At 40.5% G+C, this 19,749-nt stretch overlaps 1 protein-coding gene across 2 annotated transcripts in view; it reads left to right on the forward strand.

The window, feature by feature from the left end:
- mdga1 (MAM domain containing glycosylphosphatidylinositol anchor 1) overlaps nucleotides 1-19,749 on the forward strand; it is a 148,919-nt gene that overhangs the window by 51,513 nt on the left and 77,657 nt on the right. For both annotated transcript variants that reach the window (XM_088296407.1, XM_088296408.1), the window contains exon 4: nucleotides 14,022-14,196. In XM_088296407.1, the coding sequence (XP_088152533.1) occupies nucleotides 14,022-14,196 (175 nt within the window). The remainder of the gene's footprint in view (nucleotides 1-14,021; nucleotides 14,197-19,749) is intronic.

The raw sequence follows: 19,749 nt of genomic DNA on the forward strand, positions 1-19,749 counted from the left end.
TAAGATGTCCTGATTAAGAGACTTTTTTTTTTGTGCTTTTTCAATCCATGCCCTCTCTGACTGACATAGCTTTCCATTTGCTTTCACTCCTTCTTCGGAAGGAAGATCCAATTTAGGCAGGTGAGGGCGGCCCAATATAAAGCTGCTTCGGCCAGAATGAGGCTGATTGAGGATTTGTCCACTCCTTTATCAGGAGTGATTGTTTACCTCGGCCTGAGTGAGATGGGATTGAAAAGAGAGCTCCGGACACCCACAGAGCAATCTGATCGTTTCTCTTTTTTGGCCTCTCATCTTTTTTTTTTTTCGTTTCACATATTATCGCAATTCCTCCCTGCCAGTAACTTTAAAGGCTTTGTTTATGTCTTTCTTCTGCTGATTGCCTCTTACTTTACTCTCACCTGTCTTGTGGAGCGCTACTAAATCTTCTTCATCCCTCTCATCATTTTGACCCACTTTTGTTCCTCTTAAAGACGTTCTCTTGCTTCTCTTTCTGTGCTTCACTTCGGGCCAACTGCAGCGGTCTATCAAGTCATCACGTCTCACTTCAGTAAAGTACACTGACGACAAGAAAAGTTCTTACGTGAGGCCAATGCTCAACCATACCGAATTTTACAACGTACGAGGACTTCACATGAGCATTCGTTTTTGTTCTATTTCTCTCTTCCACTTTGTAATCCTAATTTGGGTAAAATTTGGGTACCTCAAACAGAATAAAACCAACCCCCCAAAATTTTTTTCAGCCTCTGATGATAATTATTTTAGTTTGTGCGCCGGCATTTTGACGACATGCAAAATTACTCACCACATTAACACGCCGCCAACGCAAAGGCTAACTTCAGGATAAAAACTTGCCAAATAATATAGTCACGCCAACGCAATAACCTTAGAAAGCTTTTATTTTGTAGTTGGCCCGCTTGGTGGCGTGACGGTCAGCTTGACTTGTCGGCTTGCCTTATCACAGTTCTCATTAACCATTCCATAGTTGCTGGTTGAAAACGGTTTATGGGCCCAAAAACAACCCGGACTGGTGATGATGACGACAAAGTCAAGTGCAGTCAGCTCAGAGGTCTTCTGATTCACTTGTCGCGAGTGATGTCAATCATAATTAAACAGAATAAAAATGGCCATAATGTTGTATGAAACGACCAAATAAGGTCTTAATTAATTAATTCATATATTTTTAATTATTATTAATATATAGTTATCTATTGTAGACTTGTTTATTAATTAAAAAATGATCTGCTGTTACTCACTACCTAATGACACTCGTCTAATCAGGGGAGTTCTGGCACTGATTTTTTTTTTCCACTTAAAAAACTGTGAGGGATGAATGAATGAATAATTACTAAGAATTAAGGAAATAGTTGATGGAGTTTAAGAATGGAATAAAAGAGATGCACGACTGGAAGGGAAGAAAGGAGGGAAGGCTGGCAGAATCCAAAAGAGGCAAGGGTTGAAGGAAAGGGAAGATGGGAGGTAAAAGGTGAAGCAACAGGAAAAGAGAGAAGAATAAAGGATGCAACATAAAAAGGAAAAAAGGTACCCAGGGAAGGGTAAAGGCGATGCAATGGGAATGACTGAAGACGAATGAAGAAAGGAATAGAAAGGGAGTTAAAAGAGGCAAAGAGAGAAAACTAGAGAACATCGAGAACGTAACAGGCAAAAAGAGATCGCGGCAATCTAACTGCAAGGAAAAATGGAAGGGACAAAGAAACAAGACACTCAAGGAGGGTCGGATGTGAAGGCAGTTCGAAGGCAGGCTGTACGAAAAAAGAATTGGCCACAGAGACGAGCGAAAGAAAAATAAAGTGGCCAGAATGAAGCTCTGGAGGTGAAAAGAGACGGAAAGAAGGAACTGCAGCAGAGCTGATGGCCCGAAAGAGTGATGAAAGAACAAACGATGTAAGAAAGAACGAGCGCTGTCGTAGGGGGAAAAAAAACGTTAAGAAGGAGGCGAGGTCAACGCAAAGGTGATTTTTGCATAAATAAAGTGAACTCCCAGGGCAGCGGGGCTTTTAGTTAACAAAGCGTTCTAGTCGCACTCAGCAACCTCTTGTTTTACACACACGCCCACACACACACACATACTAAGACACTCACTCACATCACCTCTTCAAGAACACAATAGGACAGTAAATGGCTTTTCTGAAAGTGATTCCTACCCACTTTATTATTTATTCATGCATCTGCTGGTCACTGCAACCTTGAGCTCACCGTTTGTGTGTGTGTGTATGGAGTATAGGCGGCGCTAACCATAAAAGAGAAAAGTGGTGAGGCAGAGACAAAAGAGGGGGCTGTGTGATGAGGGCTGCGGTTTGGAATGTGGGTTTGGATTTCCGTCCTTGAGCGGTGAGTGGAGGGCGATCGATGGCGAGGACGAGGGCAGGCTGATCGGGTGGCAGCGTGAGGCTGCACAGCCACTGAGTGGCTACATGTCTTGGACGCAAGCAAGGTCAGCAGCTTGGCCTTTGACTGGGTGGAGGGACAGACAGGGTGATGATGAGGCATTGCGATATTTTAGATATTGTGGAGGCTCTCACCTGACGGTGACGATTTAGGTCTCTTTGAGAACGAAATTTGAGAAACGAGTGCCGTATGGTGAACTGAAGTCCCGAAATAACAAGCAGGCGTCTTGCAAATAGTTAACACTTGGGCAAAAATATTGTTTCAAAATGTTTATTGCCACTCCCAGTTGAAGTTTACTCTCAAATCAAACACAAAAGAATATGTAAGTCAGTTTAGCTTAATGCTAATAAACAATGCAAAACGCCATAGACGGGCTAACCTGATCAAATATTGACCAGCTCCATCTATATCTGTATGTTTGCATTATACTGCCCTCTAGTGGCCAAATCTGGCACATCAGAAGGAGCAGTATGATTTCCATTGATTTGAGGCAAAAATGCAGCAAAAACTGTTTCATGTTTTACATTTGATGTAATTATGCTATTGTTGGTTGTTTTTAAAAAAGTTTAATACTATCGAGTGCATTTTTTCCCCCCAAAATAAACATTTTTGTTTGTTTTTTTTCTCAGGAGGCTTAACCGATGAATGATATATATATATATATATATTTTTTTTTTAATGGAGAACGATGATTTGAAATTAATTAAACACATATCAAGACATATCAGGATGCTTTTGGGAGAAAGTATAAATCTGAACATTTTGGCTCGTCTTGCGCTCAGGAAGAGAATAGGGCCCAAAAGTGTGTCATTTAAAACTGACTGTTAATTAGGATGACGAGAAGAAATGACTCCTCTCGTCTCACTTGTTTCTCGACAAAGATCTAGCACTGCATTGTCTTGCATTTATCTTATTAGTTTAATGAAATGGCGAATGACACGCTGATTTGCTGCAACGCCGTCATGGTATTTATGAAGCTAATGCAGCTATCACCGTCCCCACCGTGGAAATGCAAGCCTGGTCAGGATTCATTGATCTGAACCGGACTGAACCGGACTGCTTAGTGTCTATGCATCCGCACAAGCTACGAGTAACGCATTTTTAGAAAAGCAAAGTGCTCGTGATGAATCGCGTGCAAGTGTGAAGGACTAATAAGCCGGGGAAAGGAGCCAAGTTGAGAAGGTGGCCTGGCAAAATATGTCCATTATATTCGCCGTTGCGTGTTCGACCTCAGATGAGTTTTTCAGACTCCTGAACCGGTAAAAATACATCAGTGACGTCAATGAAAAAAAGGTCCGCCAGGGTTCTGTGCTTCCAGGAGAAATAATAAGCAGCTGCGCAAGGTAGAACATCTGCTGCACTTTTTTTGTACACGAAAAGCTCGTTCGCAATTGCTTGGGACGTATTTGTGAGAGTTCATCATTATTAAGCTTAAATGGACTCTCTTAGTTATGTGGACATTGTGGTTTCATTTTTTTTTTTTTTTACACAACCTCTTTTTTTTGTTTGTCTTATATGAACTTTACATTTGCTTGGTTGCTAGTGTAATAGTGTAATAAAGCTACTTGTGGTCAGATGATAATAATAATAATAAATATGTTATAAATGTTCCAAGTAGCTATAAATAATTGTTTGAGATCACAAGGCTGGCCAATGATTATTATAAGTATGACCCCTGAGATGTTAATCATGAGACCTTGTAAACTGTACTGTGCTCCGTACCGACTTTACAATCCCCTCACAGGCAATGCCTTTTTTCCTCATCAATCTTAACGTTAATTTGAAGCAAACGCAGAAAGAGGGTGGACATTTTCTGTTGTTTTGACTTGGTTTGACCTTCGACATACGTCTCGGTATTATGGATTTGAGTCTCCGTAATCACTTATGCAACACTTGATTAGGGAGCTTTTAAAATACACAATTTGCACCACATCTTATATATTTTTTTTTATCTTACTCTTCAATTTGAATTGACAGATAGCATGTACAACTTGTTAAAATGTGTTGGTGAAGGTGTTAAAGTGTGAACGGTACAGCCTTGGCACCTGTATCCTTGATTGCTTGACATACAGAGACGGAAATGAAATTAATTTGATCTTGAAGCAGTAAAAGTATGCAAAAAAAAATCCACATGTTCATTTTGATGTGTTCCTGTACCGGACTCCTCTACTGTATTTTTGTCAATGTCTAAGAGTCTGCTGCTGTTTTAACGCACTTTGCAAAGAGGCCTTTTCTCTAAGGTTAAAATAAAGACGTGGTATGAACATCAATGCCGCAAAGTAAAAGAAAAACAACACCCAAAAAAATAGTCCCTCTATTGACTTGTGGCTTTTTGTGGAATGTACATTGAGGCCTAATTGAATACGGCATTTAAAATTAAATATAAAATTAAAATTCCATTGTGGCTCATGGACTGTTAAAAAGAGGCATACACAGGCTGCCAAATCTGCCTGTCTGTCTGTCTATCTATCTAGTAAGCTAGCTAATAAGATAGCTAGCTAGCTTACTAGATAGCTAGCTAGCTAGCTAGCTTACTACTTAGATAGCTAGTAAGCTAGTAAGCTATCTATCTATCCATCCATCCATCAAGATGTCCCAAAGACCTCAGGAGCAAGTGTGAATGCTTGTTTGTCAATAGGTGCCCTGTAAATAGGCTAATGACCACTCAAGAGTGAATTCCCTTTCCCATCCCTCTATCACAATTTCTAGAATATCATATGCAAGATGGCTGATTGTGGAAGTTAGCGACTGATCACTATTAATGAAATGACCAACTTGGAGAGAGTTGCTCAGGTGTGTTGCTCGTGTTACTTTATCTTCCAATGTGGCTCACTTAATACCATTGAAGCATATTCGTAAAAAAATAAACAAATAAAAAAGGGATTCCCCCCAAAAAGTTGGCAACGTGCTAAAAAAGAAATGACATCATCATTAAAACGTGATGATTTCCTGTAATGTTATCGCATCTTGGGAATCATATAACTCTGGCAGAATGACCAATGCAGTCATTCATATTGCATGACAAAGGTTAAAGAGAGGGAAGGCGTGTTCAATATCAATGAGTCAGTTTTATTGAGCGCCGTGTGGCCCCACCTTCAATCCATGTGGCAAAGTTGGATTACTCTCCTTAAAAGATGGATTTATTTATTATTTTAGAAATCCACCTTGTCAAGGTTCAAGATGATCGTGGCCCAATCAGCATCCTGTAGAAAAAGAGAGACGGGATCTTTGGGCGGGGTTTATGTGATGACTAAAATAGCAGAGCAATGTGGACATACGAATGCATTTGAACTGCAACAGCAGGTCAGAATTGGACTTTGAAAATTATTTTGTGATGTGCTCTGGAATTTATTTTTAATAATCTGATCTTTTTCCTGTTTTTCATTTTACATTTTCAATGCCATGCATTAGCATCACAAATTTGTCCATCATTATCCTTTTATTAATTTTAACTGCTTAAAAAATGCAGATGCCGTTTATTCAAATGAGCCGTTGGATTCATGGTCATTTTTCTATGCTACAAAACGGGAGCAAAGCAGACCTCATGCGTCGCCAATTGGAAGCCTGAAGAAGGTCTCTTTTGAAAAAGGCAAAATGTGATAAATCATGGTAAGTCGAAATACAGACTTGTGGAAAAGAGCAACTTACTTGTTGTCATCGTACTTAAGGCTTTATTTTCGGAGCTAGCACATCTGCTCCTTGGCGCTCATCCTGGCAGATTCTGGTTTTCGTATCTGCTTAAGACTTGTCAATTTGGCAGACCGGTCTTTGCCAAGATGGGCAGTCTAGTGCAGCAGAAGGAGTTCCTTGGGGATGTGCCTAGTGGAGTAAAAATTGGGAGGCAGAATATCGATCGAAACCTTACGCCTGATCAAACCACGTCTAACACCAGGACAGGGTTGACAGCTGCTACATCTAACATGTCGGATTTCATTCCGAAATATGAAATCGGGCATCAATCCTGCCGAATCGTTGTATTCTATTTTTTAAATCATCCCCCAGTCTAGAGTTTTTGGAGCCATGTTGCGGCTGTCTTGAATTTGGTTGATGCGTTATGCTTCACTGGGCATTACTTCCAGAAAATAGAGCCCTCAATTACACTCATCTTCATCCACAAACAACCAACTCGGCGAATCTGCAGTTCATTCATTCATTTTCCGCTCTCATACTTCACTGAATATGCAGCCTCTGTACTTTCGTACAGTCTGTGCATTTCTGAGGCTCTTTGTGTGTGTGTGTGGTTTTTTTTGTCTGTGTGTGGTTGTGCGCCGGTGCCAAGTAGTATTCCCTGATAACAGGATTACCATCTTAAGCCTATTCACGGTGAGTGAGCCAGCTGGATGGATAAAGCACTGTATCGTTGACTCCGCTGGCGTTACATCAACAAATGCATAAAAGGAAGACGGAGACATGCATAAAAAAAAAAAAAGCTTAGAATGGGTTAGTGAGGGGAATATAAAGGATTACGAACTTTTTAACACACCAGGAAATCGTAGTGTAATACTGGAGGGGTGGAACAAGGAACAGATTGGATTGGCGGGAGATGCATTCGATGTTTAAATAAGCACATGGATGATTATGAAATAGCAGGCAAACTGGAATTTGGATGCACATTATGATAAGGAACGACAGTGGTCAGCTGTGGATTTGCTTCTTGATGTTGTTCTTGATCCATTATTTGTTTTGCATGGCAATTACTTGCAAAGCTGGTAGATTATCGACTTTTAATTACGCTGTCAGATATGTAAATGTAGTATCTAATCGGATTAAATGATGATCAAGGGTTCTGACCCCGTTGACTTTGTCGATATATCCTCGCGTGGTATCATACCTTGCATGGAAGCAGCTAGCGTCGGTCACCCATTGTGAAATGAATTTCATTTTTGGAAGTTTTTTGGGTTTACTTGCGATTTCTGACATGATATCCAACTGACTTGTTTTTTTATAACATGATATAGAGTTCAAGTTCTTGTAAGATGTATAATAATATGCTTTGTGTTCCACCATAGGTTTTTGCGGGGGGCATGTTAGATACTGTGGGAAATGTTTAAAAATTATATTATTATTATATTTTTATGTTGTTATTATATTAGAACAAACATTTAGTGGAAAACAAACAAACGAACAAAAAAAACCCGCTTTTGTGATACACCATGCACGTTCTACTAACGACCGCAACACATTCTCTGTTTACGTCATACATAGCCAGAGTCTGTTTGAGGGTCAGGTGACTAAACTTGTCACGTGATGGCATTTCTCTCACTTATAAGCAACATGACAAGCCAAGATTCACCATATTTTTACCTTCTACTCAAAATCTGTGCTGATCTCAAATCCAACGGGGTGCAACTGCGGCATCATGGTCGGTTAAAAGGCTACCCTTGGAAAGACGAATATGTTCGTCGATGGCAGTAAACAGTTGGATTCCATTGGACAAGTATAAACGCGTTAACCAAGCGCTTGTAAGCGAAATTTTAGCGAAGTTGGCTTATGAACGGCCCCACAAAGCAGCAAACATCCAACGGTTCATGCGGCATTTGTACGTGAGAAATTCCAAGTTCCTGAGACAGCTATCAAGTGATGTCAAAGCCATATTTGCCTCCCCTTTTCTGCACCGCAGTCAATGCAGTTCACTGCTCAGGCCTCTCATGTGTTGTTTAGTTGTGTTGACAGCTTACACTTTGGACAGCGGGCCAAAGAAGTCTGACAGCAGTTGGGCGAAATCTGCTGGATCCTGTTGTGATGTGTCACTCTGATGAGAGAAGTGAGCAGCTCTCAGACAGATCAGCAGGCTAGAAGCTGTGTGTGTGTGTGTTTCTGTGTGTGGCGAGTCACATATTTTTACGTGTAGGGACAGAATGTCAGGGGGAATCAAAGAGTGAGACAGCCAAAGAAAGATGATAAAAGGTAAGTTTCCGAGGCTAATACAGACAAATAAAAGTAAATATGAGAAGCAATGCTTACCCGGGGTCCGGGGTTGTCCAAACATTTTCCTCTGATGGCCACATGCAGAAAAATTGAAGGGTGCAAGAGACACTTTGACTTTCTCTGGCTGTGTTAAACATACTAAAACTAATACATCAAGCAATTACATTTTATAGTTGCTTTGTGAGGGGAAAATGAAGCTTCAAATTTGCTTCATGAACCAGTTGTTGTATTTTAGAGTCCTGTAGGTGGCACTGTTGGTTCAAATAAAGGGTTTAAAAAAATGAGAGAGTGCCGAGAGTCCAAAAATACGACAACTGGTTCATGAAGCAGATTTGAAGCTTCATTTAGCCATCACTACTTTGAGAAACTGATACTTCACAGCTTTCTTCTAAAGGTGATTACGAATTTTAGAATTGCGATTTTTGGGGTGGCCCACTTGCCCACTAGAAAAGATCCGCGCCTACTCAAAATATATATCGCTATACTCGTAAAAAAAAAAACAAGAGACATCCAAGTAGTGGATTGTTCTATTTTTGAACCAAAATTGTGTTCTTTTTAATTCATCTGTTTTTAGAGCGTTCGCTAAGCACATGAAGTTGGTCCACCCGATGACTTTATGGAAGATGAGAAACAATATGGTTGGGTTTCAAATGCGCATCATTCAATGTCCTACCAGTAATGACCACACAAGATGTGACCGCTAATGGGAATTTTACGTCCGCTTCTTTAATGTATTTCTTATAAGAGCACTTTGACCGTGGCCGCAACGGCGCCATCCTCCCATAAAATCAGGCCTACTCTCACAAATAAAACTAGTAGTAGTGGTACAGTGAGAAATTAGTGCATCCAAAGAGTCCTTTTACATGAAAGTCTCTTTATCCAGCAAGTCCACACATCGTGAGTCTGGTGGCTGCTCGTGGGTTTTTTGTTAACATTTTCACGTTTAATTGCAGAATAATGTAGCTTTTGAAAATTCGCTAAGCATCTCAACTCTTTTTTCAGAGTTTGTTCTTCTTTTGTGTTACCAATCCTGGAACTTGGTCCACTTATGTCTGATTTTAACAAGGACTTTATAGGATTTAGATTCCAAGTCCCACATAATTAGTTCGTCCTACTTCTGTTCAAATTTAGAATGATTTTCACAAATTCCAACCAAGCTTTATCTTCCAACTAGGGATTACCATATTTTTTGGACTTTTTTTCATAGTTCAGCAAAGCTTGGACTGGCACGCAAAGTTCTTGTTCCCAAATTGACTTCCATTTACTGCTGGTGACCAGAAGGTGGTGCTAGTGCTAATACACCTAAAATATTTACCAACCACCAAAGGGCGCAAAAAGGCGCAATCACCGACCGTGCGAGATTCTACTTATGGTCAGCCATTTTAAACTAATACGAAAACATTTAGAAGCAGAAGTTTCATCCAACCACAATTGGTTGCTGCCAATCGGAAACTCACTCTGACGCCCAAACACCACTCTCAAAGTGTGTGCGTGTATTTGGAGGGGCAGTGCACGCTCCTCTCTCATTAATTTCCAAACGAGGCCTGTTATAAACCAATCAGCAACTCCTACTTGAACAGTTTCCATCTGGACTGCCTGACACAGCTCTCATTTTTTGGTGCACTCTGAATAACCGAAGGGTAACTGATTTTCCCATTTGTGCGCTCGGCAGGTATTTCTAAACACACTCACACTTGGGCAACGGAAATTTACCCCAAAATGCAACTTAACCTTACTCTGGAGTGGCATATATATATATATATATATATATATATATAGCCCCCCCCCCCCCCCCAAAAAAAAAATGATAATCGATCATCATTCTGATCAATGAGATTTTAGTTTACTGAGGTGAAATGGTCAGACGGGTAGCTCAAGTGCACGTTTGAACAATCATCTCTTCCTCACCCTGTTGATTTGTTTGATCTGATCCAAGATATGTGAAGTGTCGTTGTTTTCATAACCATGACAACCGTGTCACGATGCATTCGGATGGTGTCTGGTACAAATGTGCTATTATGGCATTTTGATGCTTGTTTATGCGTTGTTTAATCCACAAAGTATTCCCCTCACTTCTCCACTGTGTGATGTTCTGACAAGGCATACATTTCCATATCGAAATCTCCCGACAAGTGAATGTGTGCGTAGAAAGCATGACACTCACAGTTGAACACAGAGTGCATTTCATGTCAAGTCAATTCCCAGCGGAACTGCACATGACACCCGAAAAGTTAACAGCTACTTGGGAGAAAAAAAAAAAAAAAGGCGGAGGGTGGGGTGGGGTGGGGTGGGGGGGTGCTAACACAAATGTAAATGCGGTTGTCTATCTGAATCTGTATCATTGAAATGAAGCGCATTTCAAGTCAAGATCTAATAGGGAGCGAGCGTTGGACTTTGCTGTAGAAGAAGGCAAAGGAAGAAAGAAGCCGCCAGACATTGAACAGATGAAGGCGGAACGAAGCATTGAAAGATACACACACGGATCCCTCCACATGGGACTCGGGTGCACACACACACACACACACAAACGTCTGTTGAAGAAAGCAAGACGAGGCACGGCGATTGCGGTCTGAGGAGGGAGCGAGCGCGCATGCAGGTGATGGCATTCAGCTGCCGGTGTCACAAGCTGACAAAAGCTCCTCTCTCGGGTGCCTGTCATCTGCATCATATTCAAGATCTCTTTTATTCACATTATCACCTCGCCACTCCACTGTATTTTCACTTCATCCACCTCCCCGGTGGAGGAACTCGCAGCACCTTTTTCTCTGCCCGTCACACATCTGACAGCCGTGTTTTATATAGGCCTACTACAGTCTAGCACTCGCTTTTATTCCTGCTCTTTCTGACACATACACACACACAATTGACATCCAAAAGATCTCCACACACATACAGGCAAAACCTTTGGCTTATAAAAACTTCCACTGTGTGTTTTGCTTACACTCGCTGCCTCGCAGACACAAGTTTTACCAAGCGTGCGCTGTTTTAAAAAAAAAAAAAAGCTGTCGTGACCTCACAGAACCTTTCTGCTAACCAGGTAGTTAAACCTCTCTCGATTGGTCGCTGACGCCAGGATGGGTTTAGTCGTGATGGGTAAATGAAGCTTCAAATCTGCTTCATGAACCAGTTGGAGTATTTTTGGACTCCTGTAGATGGCCCTCTCAGTTCTACATTGGACTGAAAGCGCGCTGAATTGCCATTTTTTTTAAACCCTTTATTTGAACCAACAGTGCCATCTAGAGGATTCAAAAATACAACAGCTGGTTCATGAAGCAAATTTGAAGCTTCATTTTCCCATCACTAGGGTTTAGACATGTTTATATGGCAGGTGTGAAACTGTAACAAATACAGAATAAAAAAAATGAATAAAATGTACACGTTTAACACTCCCAAACAAAATGGCGGCACATGCAAATAGTTTGCATACTAATTTGCGATTTACTAACTAACTATAAATTGACGGTTAATTATTTAAACACTTACAGGGAATGCCTTTTTATGGATTTAAGCGTTAGACACAACTGAACTACTAGCTTCTTGTACGACAGTTTGAGCAGGAAGCTCTTGTTCTCGCGCTGACTTTTTTCACACTTTCTTAAAGGGATAGCACACCACTAAAACGAACGCTTAAAGAGAACCGCACCAAACAGTCTCTTAACCATAAACAACTGAAATATTAATGACGGCCAAAACGTGTACCATATTTTCCGGACTATAAGCCGCTACTTTTTTCTGTGGATCTTTCTTTCACCATTCGGAGCGCTCTATAGTTCAGAAAATACGCTAAATAAATCTCGGAAAAAAAAATTCTCTTGGGTCTGTTTTAATTAGCAAAGTTGCCGTGTTAAAAGGCACTAAAAAAAAACTGCGGCTTATTCCCTGGTGCGGCTTGTATAGCGTGTTTTTAGGAGTTGCTGCGGTTTATATACAGGTTCACCTTATGGTCCAGGAAATACGATGCTATGATCCATATTCATGGCATTGATTGACTTGTGCTAGTCCGGTTATACAGGCAAGTGTGGCCCTGCATTAATAGGGGTTTCACCCTTTTCCAAAGCACTTTTCAAATACAATGCGTGATGCAAAAACAAAGGAACCCACCAACCTCCTTCACTTCAACAGTTGACTCACCTAGTCGGGCCTGAATGCCAAAACGCATCAGACATGTATTTTCAACCATTCGCAAGCAAAATATCACCGTCTCACTCGGTTTTGTGTTGTGAATGGGTCCTCCAGTGAAATATAAATGCGGCACGTTCTTCAGCCCGTGTCTCACGCTACAGACAGTTGAGCGCAAATGTTCATGAAGGAACATATTTGAGTGGCAGGTAAGAGTCAAGCAGGCTGTGTTTTCAACACGTTCAACGAACACGCCCACATCGTCAGACAGCTGGGAGAAGAGCTGGATTTTTGAGCCTCATTTTATATCCTAATTTTTTTAATTCATTATTATTATTGCCAGGTTTCTTCACTACACTAAATTTAACTCATTTACTACCATTGACGGCTAAACACGTCACAGATCTTTTTTTTTTTTTTTTTTTTTTTTACTTGGCTGGTAGTGAATGAGTTAAAATACATTATTTTATTTATTTTTTTGCTGTGCGTGTACCGTAACACCGCCTTTTAGAAAACCACACAAATATTCACAGACCGAGTGAATCACAAGTGTTTACTAAAGCATGGCTAGGCAGAGTTTGGGTCATTGCTCACCTTGACCAGCTTGATCAATGGCAGAGTGCCTGATCTAAATCCCTCCTACAAACAGAGCTGAATAAACAGACACGAAGCGTTTGTATGGACCCTGATAATCCACTAATCCATAGCGCCAGTTTTTTTTAACACACACACGCACGCGCACACACAAACACACTGTACATGCAGCGACTTTTTCCCCATTATCCTCTTTGACCTCCTTAACAGAACATGGCTGATAGCCTCACAGAGGTTGATAACTGATAGAGGGGTTAATGGGGATTAATGGGACGCACACTCATCAACAAACACGCAGTAAGAATAAAAGTCAAACACAAATTTATAGGCTGTCGTGTATCGGAGTGTATGTTTATGTAGTGGATTAGACGAGGGAATGCTTGGTGTCTGCTGACGGCATAATTCAAGCGTGAAAACCCTGATAGTTTGTCTCTAACACTCTGGTCCGAGATGAGCGTCATGGACACCACAAGTGCTGCAGTGCTTAGTGCCACTGACTGTGTGTCCACTCAGTGGCGTAGGCTGATTTCATCTCGTGACAAAGAACTTTAATCAGGGAATTGCATGAAGTAATATATAAAGAAAGTCTTTATATTCATTCTTTTTTTTTTCATCATTATATTATATTCATACACTTGATCTCGTGGGTGTGTATATCTCGCTATATATATATATATAGATATATATATATAGATAGATATATATAGATATATAAATTTTTTTAACAAATCAAATTTGTTGTTTCCGAAAAATTACACTTGGTATATATATATTTATATTAGTTATTATATATATAATATATATATAATTATTTGTGAGCTTTTAGATATGGAAACATAATGTCATACCTTAGATTGTTCATTTGTGTAGTAACTAAATGACAGCTTGAAAGAAAGTTTAGTCTTAATTTGTTTTTTGTTGATGTGTCATTGTTGATCGAATGGACAATACCTAAACACACATCTTCTCCTCAGGTACGATGGACAAAGACGGCCGGCAGTGCCTCCGATAAATTCCAGGAGACGTCCATCTACAACGAGACGCTGCGCATCGAAAGCATCCAGAGGGTGCAGGGGGGTCGCTACTACTGCAAAGCCGACAACGGGGTGGGGGTGGCTGCCATCAAGTCCATCCGTGTAGATGTGCAGTGTAAGTAGACGGGGAGGAGCAGCGCTCCTTCCACATGGAGCTGACTCTCACTAGAGCCATTCCCACGGCCAAGGAAGCCAGGGACGAGTAGATGGGGCGATTTCGGAAAGAGAGAGATGAAAGACAGATTGTGGGGATGATGAGATTTTAGTTGGGAATGGCTTCCAGGAGTATCTGATGACTTACGGTGGAGGGGATGAAAAGCACAGCTGGTGGATTGAAGGGGAGACAGATTTATAAAGCAGGTAGAAATTCTGTATCTGGGAGTGAAGATAAGAGATTAAAAAAAAAAATCATATACCTGCTGGTAGAATGCCGGTGTTTACTCCTCCAATTGGGTTTAATTACCCAAGAAAAAGTGTCAGATGCTTCTGGGTGAACAGTGAAGTCAGTTGGAGTCTTATGAAAGCTTTACAAGAGTTAGTCCGAGCAGTACGGGCTCCCTAACCCAATGCTTCTCTGGTCACTCTCACAACAAGCCATTAGACTTGCTCATATTTAAGAAATTACACTGTTTGAAAGGAGCAATCTCTTATATGAAAACATTTCATTTTGTCCCAGACATCAGTAATGACTAAAACAGTAATTTCCCAGAGTGACACCGTGGTTAAAGATGTGCTAACAAATGAAAGGAGGGGGAAAAAAAACAAGAATTATTTTAATACAAGTGGAGGGAAATATGTACTAAATGCTTTGACATATATATATATATATATATATATTTTATATATATATATATTTTATATATATATATTTTAATATATATATTTTAATATATATATTTTAATATATATATTTTAATATATATTTTTTATATATTTAATATATATTTTTATATATTTAATATTAATATATATATATATATATATATATATTTATATATATATATATATATATATATATATATTTATTTATTTATTTTAATTTATTTTTATTAGTGGACAAGCTCTGTCATAGATGTGTGTCAGAGAGCATCTGATCAAAAATGGTTAGCGTGAGATCACGATAGTAACAGTAATTCAATTCCACGCAATTAACAAAATTCTTGACAATCAGTAAATTGACTAACTGAATCATCAGTTTTATTTATTCATATTGTTGTTAACATCTGTATGCCCACCCTTACCACAAATGTTCCATTTTTGAGAAAATATCCATAATCCACATTTTACAGCAGCAGGAATTTGAAAATTCAGACTCTTAAGATATGACACGATTGGTATACAAATACAAATTGTACTTCCACAGTGGACATGGAGGCACCTCCGACTCATTTGCATTCCTGCTGCTAATTCACACTAGCTGCATTCAAAGTTACATTTGTGCTTCTAATCACCGCAAATGTGTGGTTTTAGAAGGTCAGAGCAGTCAGGTTGCGTAATTTCTAAACTCTGTCCTCTGGTGGTGCTCATTAAACCCATCAACCTACACTGCGAATGGCAAATCAGAAAATTTGAAATATTTTTCAAGATAACCCCCAAAAGTGACTTTCGGGTATTACATTTAGATTGGACTCCTGAGAAGCATTGTCGTGTTGTAGGGGCCCCGTGCTGCTGCTTGTGTCACTGCCCCACTGTCCCCGTGAGCCAGGAGCCAGGTCATGGTATCGGGTTAAGACGTGACCCCTTTTGCCTCACAACCGTGAGCGCACTCGCATCTCCAGTTGTATGCTAGGCCTAAAACCCTTATTAATTCACGCCAGGCATTCGTTGCGTCAAATAGCTGCTTCCCTCATTGATCCAATCCTTTAAATGGCCATTTTAAAGCCTGATTTTCCAAGGGCCGAAAAAACACCCCCTCCCAAAAAAAAAAAAATCAATTCCGTGTAGTACATTAACGTACTAAATTCATCTTGTCTTCAGTCCTGTTGTGTGCACTATCCTCAGTGGCCTTTCACGGACCCTTACGATGAAATCTCTTAAACCAAACAATTTAACCTCCACACTCTCACACAGCCACCCACACAAATTTATCATTCAGTCACTACCTTACTTTAATGAGCCCCCTCCCCCCCCTGCTTCCTCCGACTGCTATCTGCCCTTCCCAAGGGGGTAGCGTGGCACCCCTCAACTGGGGAGCTGGTAATTGCTGGCGTGTGTGGTGAGTAAACGGGTTGTATTGTCAGGGTAGTAGTGACAGGACTTCTTTTGAGGCTAACCAGCTCTGACGGCCAAAGCTTGTTCAATTACCAATCCCCCAAACGCAGGGGTCAGAACCAGTCGCGAGCCGCTTCCTACTTGGCAGCAGAGCTAAAGCGATGTAACAATTAGCACGGGCTGCCAGGTTAATAGTACAGATAGAAGAAGAGACTCCTGCCAGTGGATGGGAGAAGGCAGACAAAAAAAAAACGCAAAAGATGCTCTTCGAACAACATTATGAGGAATTTATGGACATAAAGAAGAAAAATATATTGCAATTTGTGATCTACAAAATATGAATTAAATAACAGTATCAACCCATTCTCGTTTGTCAATACATTTTTACGCACTTAACTTTTCCGAATGCTGGCGAAGCTAGAAATGTCAAAGTTCAAAGTCGAAAATGTTCAACAGACGGTTGTCGGGCCTTCATCTGTGTCGTGTCATGAGGGATTTTTTAGCTTTCCTACCCACAAGAAAAATCGCTAAAACCTTTGGCGAACGTTTTGTGACATTGAACGACCCCTGACGAACTCTGTGCTTTCGAACATCCGCTGCCTTCGAAAACACTCACAATTCTTTGCCGCTCTGGGATAGGAGCTTTAGTAAAATGAATAAATAATTACTTTTAACGTGCTGCCAAATAGTGATGGCTAAATGAAGCTTCAAATTAGCTTCATGAACCAGTTGTAGTATTTTTGGACTCCTGTAGATGGCACTCTCGGTTCAACATTGGCCTGAAAGAACACTGACTTGCCATTTTTTTAAAGCAACAGGGCCATCTAGAGGACTCAAAAATACAACAGCTGGTTCATGAAGCAAATTTGAAGCTTCATTTTCAAATCACGACTGCCAGGTGACTTAAACCCAATTTTAGCCAATTACAAATAAAAGAAACTCCTTCCAGGAAAAAAGTAAGAACAACAAAATCTGCTCTGTTCACTTCTCAATAAGCAAACACATTTTGTTTGAGACGAGATTTATGGCAGTAAGAAAATGGGCAGCTGCAGCAATCCGGAGACTGCAGAATTATACAACAACAAAGGCACAGCAACAGGCTCCTTCTTGGGAGTTTTTCCTCAAATGTCGCAGCGCTATGACGGTTCTGAATATGCCTGACCAATGAGCAACCAGCAATAGTTTCCGACTCGTGTTGCAGCGGCTCATCATTTCAGAAGAACTTGAGTTGGAATGGGGCCATTATCTCGATAACTTCTGTCAAGTATAAAAAGCAAAGAAATCAAAGGCATGCAAAGGTGACACAAGTCTTCATCCTATCCAGAGTTTTGCAAAAATCGAGCCTAAGAGGTCAAAGCGCGGATTTTTATTTATTTTATTTTTTTTTAAAAACCTATGTTGGTTGGTTTGAGTCAGCCGCAAAAATATTTGACAAGGTATCAAAACTCACCTTCTCCAAGTGGTGTAAATCCCGCCGATCAGTTCTCGTCCTCGAGGGAAGCTGTTGCATTCGCTCCGTCGCTGGGCTCTTGCACATTTTGCTAATGAAATGAAACCCAACTAATTAAACAAATATTAAACACACATATCTTTAGTTATTGTTGCAGATAATGAATTCATCACCATTCGTCACTTACACTCCATAAACTCTTAAATGAATCCACTTCTCGCCAACATTTATGTATCCGCACTGAATAGGCTCGCGCACGTTAATGAAATAATCGCTCTCGGGCAGAAACAAATACTAAAGCGTGTCCAAGAGCCTTCACGCCACATAAAAGCGGCACTTCCATTTTGAAAGGTGTGCGAGTCCAGATTGGAAGCGCGAGGGCGCAGCGCGTTGAATTGAAACTTACAAAAGAAAAGAGCAAATGACAAAGAAATTCAGGAGTGGAGTAAAACTACGCACTAAGAGGGAACTCAATTTTCATTCCATCAACATCACACCAGATCACTCTTATCAACCCGATAACCGATGACCTGGAACCCTAACGACTGAGACAGTGGGGCAGTGTGCAGGCGAGGGTTAACTACAAGTCGCCTCTACTGATGGGATGGACTTGGTTCAGAGACCCAACCAGTGATACGCACTTTGTCTGAAACGACACGTAATACTGTATTCATGATGGGGGGCGTGGGAAGAAAGTGGGTGATGTCCCACCAGTGGCGATTCTTCTCACGACACCACCAGGTAAGTGGCGCTCTCCATGGGTCAATGCTTTGAAATACGACGAAGATGACAAAAGGGATTTCGTTTGTGGGATCTTATTTTTTTCCATGTGGTCATTGATGATGATGATGATGCTGATTCAAGTGGGATAAGACGTCCTTCTTTTTGGACCCCCCAAAAAATTGTCTGGGTCAGATATTGCATTTCTGTTGAGCTTTCTCGTTCCTGTCTCTGATTGAAGAGGCTCCATCCATTTTTCAATTACTGTTCATGCAACCATTGTCGGTTTTACATGTCATGTACATATGTACGATGCCAGTGATTCGTCATGACGATGCTGAGTCATCAAGAAAATACTTCCAAGTATCCCCCCTTTTTTTATTTTTTGGCTTGCGAGTTTTGAGTCATTGCTTGGTCGATATTTTTTACATTATGTTGAAAGCCAAAGTGCATCAAAAATTGCCAGTTGGAGCTAGAGTCAGAGCTTCTGATGTCATTCACTTAGGCCACACCCCCTTTTAAGGCACACGTGAATGCACAAATGCAGTACTGTACTGTGTGTGTGATTTTTTTTGTTTCATTACACTACATAAACAGTTTATTTTTCATTACATTGTCTTTATTTTTTGTGTTTTTTAAAAAATAATTCTTATTAAAACATGCAGCATTTTTTTCTAAGGGGGCGGGCAACAACAAATTTATGAAGTTGCATTTTTTTTTTTTTTTAATGTGGAACATTGAGTTGAGTAGATGAGTTACAAATTTGGTCACAGTAAGAATTAGATTTGTAAGTCAAGGTTCCACTGGAAACAAAAAAACTTCACTACATGATGTTGTAAACATACTCCAGTGCGCTTGCGTAACCCTGGCACGACTCCACACCTGGCCTGTGCTCCGAACTCGCATGCTTGAGAGGACGCATACAAGGATGCTAAAACCCATGAGGTCTGGCGACTGACGCTTGTAGCGTCTCCGCTGGGCCTTTAGACGTGGCCTAGCTGGAGCATGAAGAACCTAAACTGACACGTAACGCTTCGGAGAAAGCAGGCAAACTTTTGTGTGGAAAAAAAAGGGAAGAAACGCTGCAAAGATACCTTGACCTTTCCGCAGGTTACAGGCTAAAAAACCATCAGGTGAGTCATCGTTCGAGGACGCACGGAAACTCACTTTCCATTGCTCATCATCTTGGTTATGTTCTCACATTTGTTTTTACCTTTTTCTTCCTCTCGCTCTATGCGCAATGTTTTATTCGACGCTCCATTGATTTTCTTCTGTTTACACTTTCCA

Source organism: Idiotropiscis lumnitzeri, chromosome 5 (assembly GCF_059441095.1).
Source record: "Idiotropiscis lumnitzeri isolate Australia: NSW breed Sydney's pygmy pipehorse chromosome 5, RoL_Ilum_1.0, whole genome shotgun sequence".
Classification (NCBI taxonomy): Eukaryota; Metazoa; Chordata; class Actinopteri; order Syngnathiformes; family Syngnathidae; genus Idiotropiscis; species Idiotropiscis lumnitzeri.